At 36.1% G+C, this 9,315-nt stretch overlaps 1 protein-coding gene across 1 annotated transcript; it reads left to right on the forward strand.

Annotated features, from left to right (window-relative positions):
• Positions 1 to 6,255: 6,255 nt before the first annotated feature.
• LOC108521661 (olfactory receptor 52Z1) lies at positions 6,256 to 7,215 on the forward strand. Its single transcript, XM_017861617.1, has one exon. It carries the CDS (start codon positions 6,256 to 6,258, stop codon positions 7,213 to 7,215), a length of 960 nt encoding a protein of 319 aa, XP_017717106.1.
• Positions 7,216 to 9,315: the final 2,100 nt, after the last annotated feature.

Consider the following 9,315-nt stretch of genomic DNA (forward strand, 5'->3'; position numbering starts at 1 on the left):
GTGGGACCCTCCCGGCCAGGTGAGGGATATATTCTTCCTGTGTGCCCGTTGCTTAAGCGCGGTATTGGGGTGGGAGTTACTCGATTTTCCAGGTGTTGTGTGTCTCAGTTCCCCTGGCTAGGAGAAGGGTTTCCCTTCCCCCTTGCACTTCCCAGGTGAGGCGATGCCTCGCCCTGCTTCAGCTCTCGCTGGTCAGGCTGCAGCAGCTGACCAGCACCTATTGTCCGGCACTCCCTAGTGAGATGTCCCCAGTACCTCATTTGAAAATGCAGAAATCACCGGTCTTCTGTGTCGCTCGCGCTGGGAGTTGGAGACTGGAGCTGTTCCTATTCAGCCATCTTGCTCCGCCCATCAAAACTGAATCTTTTAACGGCACAATCTGCTCTAAAGTGATGGCAATTTCTGACATGAACTTATGTGAGAATTTTTTAAATCTTTATTTATTGTACATAATACATGTTCCCTGCAAAAATACCTAGGTATATTAGAAAATCATATAGATATACGATTATTAAGGGCATACCAAGACTCCAATGATATTGTTATTTGATATCAAGAACATGATTATGTAACTTTTATAAAAATTGGAAAATGATTTTTCTAAAGCATGTGGCTCAAAGACTGTCAAACTCTATAAGAAAACTAAGCATATTAGGTCAAGTGCGGTGGCTCACACCTGTAATCCCAGCACTTTGGGAGGCCGAGGTGGGCGGATCACGAGGTCAGGAGATCGAGACCATCCTGGCTAACACAGTGAAATCCCATCTCTTCTAAAAATACAAAATACTAGCCAGGTGTGGTGGCGGGCACCTGTAGTCCCAGCTACTTGGGAGGCTGAGGCAGGAGAATGGCATGAACCCGGGAGGCAGAACTTGCAGTTAGTCTCAGATATTTCCTTACAGCAATATGAGAATGGAAAATACAGAAAATTGGTACCAAGAATAGGGTACTACTGTGCTGAGATCGCGCCACTGCACTCCAGCCTGGGTGACTGAGCGAGACTCCATCTCAAAAAAGTAAAAAAAAAAAAAAAAAAAAAAAAAAAAAAAAAAAAAAAAAAAACTAAGCACATTAAAGGTTATGGATAACGATTATTTCATCTGCATAGAATATTGCTGGAGGTGTGTTTTAAAGTAGTAATGTGGTACTTGTATGACAGTAGTAGTAGTTTGGATCACTGACCTCTTGCTTATTATGTGTATCAGAAATCATTATTTACAGAAAATGTTTGCTCAAAAAAAAATTCTTAAAACTTTAGAGTATCCAAATTTAAAAATATTATAATAAGTTATCAGCAGACCTCGTGGATTCCATTCTTTGTTTCTAGTCACTACCAGGCAGTCAGATGCAGACATCAATTCCTATTGTCCCCTAAATTCTCCTTGTCCTTTATCCATCTCTTTTTCTCTAATATCCTTTGATTCTTTTAATTTGTTTTCCAAGGATAGGAGGGAAGATAAGTACTATGGGTTTTTTTTTTTTTTTTTTTTGAGTTGGAGTCTCGCTCTGTCATCCAGGCTGGAGTGCAGTGGTGCAATCTCGGCTCACTGCAAGCTCTGCCTCTGTGGTTCACACCATTCTCCTGCCTCAGCCTCCTGAGTAGCTGGGACTACAGGTGCCCGTCACCACGCCCGGCTAATTTTGTGTATTTTTAGAAGAGACGGGGTTTCACTGTGTTAGCCAGGATGGTCTCGATCTCCTGACCTCGTGATCCGCCTGCCTCGGCCTCCCAAAGTGCTGAGATTACAAGCATGAGCCATGGCGCCTGGCCAGTACTATCCTTTTTTTTTAAATATCTGAAAAAGCAAGGCGAAGCCATCCAATTTACTCTCACTATGGTTTTAAGACCTTTGAATGGAAAGCACTTTAAATGCATGTGGTAATTCTTGTGTCTCCTTCCATATAACACTCATGCTTATGTAATAAAACACGACCTCTCTCAGCCAGTGAGAACTAAGATGTCTAGATGACTGACTGGAGGATCTGGGCACTTGCCTAGCATCCAGTCAAGATCATCCAGTCAGGGTCAGCTGATGTCAAACATCGTATTTATAGGGATGTTTTACTATCTTTTTTTTTTTTTTTAAACTAAGTTTTACTAATGTAGGTTAAAAAAACTTTTAGGGGTTCCTTGAAAAATATCAGAAAATCACAGATATTTGGAAGGCTCCACTTGAGAGAAGTTAATAAGAAAACATCTCTCTCCATAAATCTGGTTTATCTGTGTGAAATCAGTTTTTAATTCCATGAATATCATGGTATTTGTTTCTATCTTTTTATCTTCATCTGTATTCCTCATTAAAGTATACTTCAAGAGAATGGGATCTCTACAGTAGCCAATATAATTTACTGGCCCTTCTGATTCTGACCCATTTACCGTGTGACCAAGAAAAACCGGGGAAAGCAATAGAGCCTTAAAAATTAAAGGGAAATAAAAATGAGAGAATTAACTTTTAGGCGCCATCTAAGATGTGTAAAGTCCTTTTCCCACATGTCTCTTTGGCAACCTATATTTCCCAATGGTTCATTGGGAACCATATATGACAGGGACGAAAGATCTGGACAAGTAGATGTATGTGTTAACTTAGGTGTCAGAGAGTGCTGGCTGAAGAAAAAAATGCACAAATTATAATGGAACAGAATGCAGTATGCTTCTCCCTGTGGGCTATGTACCAGCACCAGCTCCATGTCATCTCCTTCCGTGGGAGGAGTAAAATTCAGTCCTCTAGAGTTGAAAACCTTGGCCCAAGAGATGCTTTTAAAGAAGTATAAATGGTTCCAGATTTCCTATCATGTTTGGATATCTCTTTGCTTTATTTTTTTTTTTTTTTTTCGTCTCCTCTCAACCTGCTAAATATCTTCAGGATTCTAGAAAATACAAGTAAGTAAACTGAGTTAAGATCAATGAAAACATGTAGAAAATGACACCAGAAAAAAAAAAGTCAAGAAGCTGCAGAAGCTGATCATTCTTCCAACAACTTAACATCTCACATTTTCCTTGGTTTTTGACCCATGGAGTACTGGACTTGGCTTTAGCTGGAGTTAACTTGCAATTGTAGTATTTTTTGTGTCCTTGTATTAAGTGAGTCATTTTCAAAAAGAGTAGTTTATTTTTCTCTTAGAATATGTTTATGTAATGCTCATTTTCTTTGATATGATGCAGATTTGAATGTTGTATAAGGACTCAAGGAATTTACATTGTAGTAGTTAAAACAAGGTTCAGTAATAAAAAATTTTAGTAGTTTAATGTGTATGTGTGTGTGCGTATGCCTTGTTCTGTAGTTAATTGACTATTATGCATCAGGTAATAATAGCCTAGGCACAGATTAAGAAGTTGGCACTCCAAAATTTTTAACTCTCTTCCCTGTGTAACAAAGATATTATCCTGGTGAGGGGCAAAAATAAAACTCCATTTCAAAATTCATGTGTCCATCACCATGCTGAACTATTTGCACCTCATCAAAGTAAATGACAGATTCGGGGTGAAGATTACCAACTGATATCATGTACCCAGTGTAAGAAATTTATTCCTGGTATTTATGGATACCCTAAATCAATTAAATTTCAATTTGATGGATAATAAGCCTGAAGTCCCAAAAGTTAAACTTATTCAAGTTGACAATAATTTTGGTCTTAATTGCTACAATTTTGTTAGTACCCTGATGTCATCTATTGTTGGGATAGAGATATGAATGACTTATGTAGCTACCATCCTAAAACACTGACTTCAGAAATGACTTACGTTTTAAATTTATGTTTATTTTTAGGTATTTTACAAGCAAGAGAACTAAAGTGCAAATTAAATGATGTTTCCAGGGTCAGAGAGTCGGAATAAGATTTAGCAAGTATTTAAATACAATTACATATGTCCTTAGAGCTATACTGTTCCAATTACACCATACTGTCTTTGCTCTGTGGATACATTAATGAGTCAGTCAGAATATGCCATCAGAAATATCCTAGAATAATGCTACAAGGAACCCAGGCCTATAATCTGGGTAATCACATGTGACAATGTTATAGAAAAAACAAACAAACATTAAAAAACCATTGATATCACAAAAGATTACCAGAAAAAAATTTAAAGGCCCGAAAAGTCTGTTTTCTTTCCTTCTTATCTTCATTCTGTACTTTTTTTTCCTCTTAGATTTTTCTCTGCCAACCCTAATGTCCAGATGAAGCCCAGTCACTGTAACCCTCCCTTCTACAACTACACTTCACTCACATGCATGACTCTGGCCTAAAACTGTGTCAGGAATTCTTCAAAATTAATCTTTTCTGTCTCTGAAACATCAAGAGTTTATTTAAAATATTCTAACAAGGTGAGATACATATTAAATAGTAAAACAATTAGTTTATGTAAATAAAGTGGATCCACGGAGTTAAATAACTTCAAATTTTATCTTAATATTTTTAAAGAACCTTATGCTAACTTAAAGCAAGGCTAAATTGGTCAACTGTGTGGATATTTTATATTCTAAACTGTAACTCAAAAAATGGGGTCCAAACATTTTCATCATATAAAATTTGAGACCAGAATATTCAGCACTTAACAAAAAACAAAAGTAAAGGTAGCAGACTATGCTATACGATGATTAGTATATTGAACTGTAATGGAATCAAGAGATGGAGGAGCAGTCATTTCTTAAGCCCCGGTGCCACCTCAAAAAAACAAGAACTTTAGCCAGCTTTTATTTGAGAAAGGGGACTGATAGAGTATAGAAGCCACCTGTCATTTGCATATTATCATCTATGTTTATACCCATGCATCTATCTATGTATCTATGTATCTATCTATCTATCTATCTATCTATCTATCTATCTATCTATCTGTCTAATCTGTCTCCTCTAATCTATCTATCTACCTTTATAATTTTTCTGTGTGTATGTCACCTACCCTGGTGTTTTATCTCCTAATCTTCCTTTTCATCCAATATTACATTTGCTTCTATCCACATTTTTTGGAACTAGTAATTGGTAATAACTAGTAATTTATTAAAGTAATATAGACTCCTGTTTCATAATATGAAAACATTAAATTACTTGCTACTGTGGTGGTACTTAGAAATACAATATGTATTGTCTCATTTTCAATCAGTGACTGAAGTGGAAAGAAATGAAATATTTTATTCTTTACCATCTATGAGGCATATAGTTGGTTTTTTTTTTGTTTGTTTGTTTGTTTTTTTTTGTTGTTGTTTGTTTGTTTGTTTTTTTTGAGAGGGAGTCTCGCTCTGTCACCCAGGCTGTGTAATCTCTGCTCACTGAAACCTCCGCCTCCCAAGTTTAAGCAATTCTCCTGCCTCAGCCTCCTGAGTAGCTGGGATTAAAAGTGCACGCCACTACACCAGGCTAATTTTTGTATTTTTAGTAGAGACAGGGTTTCACTGTTTTGGTCAAGCTGGTCTCGAACTCCTGACCTTGTGATCTGCCTGCCTCGGCCTCCCAAAGTGCTGGGATTACAGGCATGAACCACCGCGCCCAGCAGGCATATCCATTTAAAAACCCAGCTCAGTTTGGCATTGCAAATAGTTAAAGTTTATAATGTCTTATCTTATATTTTTGAGGAATAGATTAATTGGCAGAATAATTTAATTTGCTGTGTGTCTTCAATGGCTAGCATATGGCTTAACAATAAGTTAATGCCAATAAATGTAGAAGAAGGCATATAAGCTATATTGCTTGAAATCTATTTTGTCAGACTTATTCCCTCCCATTTCTGTAAGCAGTACAACTCCATTTCATAACTCTCTATTTTCCTTAGGGATATGATAAAAAATTTGATGCTGTGTTTTGTATCTAGTTTTATCTTGATAGGCAGCATTGGATGGTAGTAAAGATTAAAGTTTTCAGATTTACCCTGCCTTACTTTAAATCCAATAGGGCCTAGGATAAGAGGCTGAAAGTCTGGGGGTTTTCTTACATCTGTAGAAATAATAGGATTTATATAAAGGTAATTTAAAGGGGTTTTCAATAGGTTATTGTGAAGATTTAATAAGTTAATATTTGTAAGGTAGTATAACACATATTAAGCAGTTATTAAATAATATCTATTCATTTTTTAAGGTATAAAAAATTATTTGGTAGGACTTAAATATTAAGCTTATTAACCCATTTTACTCTCCATTCCCAGAGAAGAAAACATTGAAAAGAAAAAAAATCTGATCAGACCTCATTCAGCCTAAGGTGGTGCTTCTGTATCCTCAACCTTGTGGTCTTTCATTAATGGCACTAGGCCTGGAATAAACTGTACACATGGCTCCTTTCATTCATAATCACACTAATCCGCAGGATGTGTGGTATGTCCTAATGGGAATCCCAGGGCTGGAAGGCTTGCATACCTGGATCTCCATTCCTTTTTCTTTTGTGTACACTGTGGCTGTTGCAGGCAATATCTTCTTGATCTTCCTGATCATGACTGAGCGCAGTCTCCATGAGCCCATGTATCTCTTCCTATCCATGCTGGCCTCAGCAGACTTCCTGCTCTCCACTGCTGCAGCCCCTAAGATACTGGCTAACCTCTGCTTCCACTCTACGGATATATCCTTTGGTAGCTGTGTGTCTCAGATGTTCTTCATACATTTCATCTTTGTGGCAGAATCTGCTATTCTCCTGGCAATGGCATTTGACTGCTATGTGGCCATCTGTTACCCACTGAGATACACCACCATTTTAACCTCATCAACCATCAGGAAGATTGGCATAGCAACTGTGGTCAGGAGCTTTTTCATCTGCTGTCTGTTCGTCTTCCTGGTATACCGACTTACATATTGTGGGAGAAACATCATTCTTCATTCCTACTGTGAGCACATGGGCATTGCCAGATTGGCATGTGGCAGTATCAATGTCAACATCATTTATGGCCTCACTGTGGCCCTATTCTCTACAGGACTGGATATAGTGCTTATCATTATATCCTATGTAATGATCCTCTACTCAGTGTTTCAGATACCTTCCTGGGCTGCCAGGTTCAAGGCCCTTAGTACGTGTGGCTCTCACATCTGTGTCATACTTACGTTCTATGCCCCAGCATTCTTTTCATTTCTTGCCCATCGCTTTGGAGGTAAAACCATCCCTCACCACATTCACATCCTAGTGGCCAATCTCTATGTGTTGGTGCCCCCTATGCTAAACCCCATCATTTATGGGGTGAAGACCAAACAAATTAAAGATCGAGTGATTTTGCTTTTCTCTCCTATCAGTGTATGCTGTTAAAATTTAAAAGTCTATTTTAGGGAATAGAAATAGATACAATCCATAGAAATCCTCAAACACACTTAAAAGGATGGTGTCTATCAAAATGCCCACTGCATTTTGCTAAGGCACTCAAAGATCAAAGATATTGAAGAAAAATACTTTAAAATAATGACATTCTCAATTTTTTTCAGACATACTATTTTCAGGAATTTTAACTTAAAAATGCATAAAGATAATTGAGAAAAGAGAAATATATTTTAGGGTTTAATCCAGATTGACTTTTCCTACATAGAGCTAAGAAGTGGGGTTTCGAGTCAGTCACCGTGCTTTTTACAGTCAGTCTGAAATTCTGATGAAGTGTACAACACTCCCGCTGTCCTCTGCAGAGACTTGAACCAATAACATGAAGCCATAATATTATAGTTATTTATGTCAACACCTATTACTTAAGTTAAAATGTTACCCTTAAAATATTTTCTAACTCACTGACATCTCACAAAGTCTATTGTATGGAATAGACACATAATACATATGTATTCAATAAGTGCATAATAGTGAATTAAAGCAAATAATAACCAATATTAAATTAACACATATGAGATTACCTGGATGATTTAACAGCTAATACATATTTTCCCGTTTTAATGGAGATTTTAGACCCAAATCATCAATATAGCATCATGGCATCAACAGAGACATCACTGAAGAAGTAAAATGATTGAACATTTCTATACCTGGGTGATAAATAAATGTTTAAAATAATCATTTTTTAAAAGCTAAAGGAGATTAAGGAGAATATTATCCAAGAAACTTAAGTAAAAAAAGAATGTAATCACAGCGAAAGTAATTATCTATGATTTAATCTACAGACTATACCTTAATTCCTTCACATCAATACACATTTTTACAATCTCTCCTTCTTAAAAGCCTAGAACAATGCCATAAGAAAGTTTAAAAAATGACCTTATTTATGCCTAAAGAAAGAAAAAAATAACTTTGAGAAATTTGAGGTATTATCTTAAACACTTGCAACCTACTTATGCTTGACTTATGCTTAATTTTTTCTGACTTTTATAGAAATTTATACATGTATTAACACATACATTTACATATACATACACTCATTTTTCTACATTTATATGTGGATATACTTTCATATATGTGTATGTACACACACATACATATGTATGCGTGTGACACACACACACACACGTTTGTGCACCAAAGAATAAAAAAGTTAGAAATAGACTTCCTATAGTATTTCCATTATTGGGAAGGGAGAATACATGAAACATTCTAAAAAATCCAATTAATTTTTTTCTACTAGTACTACACTAAATATTTAAGTGTTATTTTGAATTATCTGCAAAATATTTGCATTTCTCAGTACATCTGTTAAACTTTACATAGTATGCTTTTTCTACTCTACAGAATGTTTTGGACATTCTGTGTGAAATTTATACTCATTTTTGTATTTCTCCGTAAAAGTAATAATATGACGGAAAATGAGGGAATAGATTGCAGTATGATGACAGAGGATTTGACTGAAAGGCAGGAAGGTTTTGTATCCTTGATTTTAGCAGTGGGGATCTAAGAATATGACAATTTCCCATCCAGAATGCATGAAACATGTTATCTAAAATAGGTATATGAATATATGTAGTCATATATACATATATAGCTACACAGTCATACACATGTCATTTTAGCAGTTAAAAATGGTATAAATAAAAATGATTGAATTTATGTTCTTTAAACAAACTTTCAGTTCAGCACTCAGATTCTGAAAGGATTTAGGAAATGGCTATTGCTATGTAGCTGCTGAAGGAAACATTACTGAGCCATTGCCCTGGACATGAGAAGAACTTTTCATGTTCTACTGTCTCCTTAATCACTAACCTTTCAGCTAGGAAAGAGAAAGAAGAAAGAAAGAAAGAAAGAGAGAAAGAAAGAAAGAAAGAAAGAAAGAAAGAAAGAAAGAGAGAGAGAGAGAGAGAGAGAGAGAAGGAAGGAAGGAAGGAAGGAAGAAAGGAAACAAAGTAAGAAAGAAAGAATGAAAGAAAGAAAGAAAGAAAGAAAGAAAGAAAGGAAGTAAGGAACAATAAAAAGGAAAGGAAT

This window comes from Rhinopithecus bieti, unplaced genomic scaffold (genome assembly GCF_001698545.2).
Source record: "Rhinopithecus bieti isolate Rb0 unplaced genomic scaffold, ASM169854v2 scaffold_61931, whole genome shotgun sequence".
Lineage (NCBI taxonomy): Eukaryota > Metazoa > Chordata > Mammalia > Primates > Cercopithecidae > Rhinopithecus > Rhinopithecus bieti.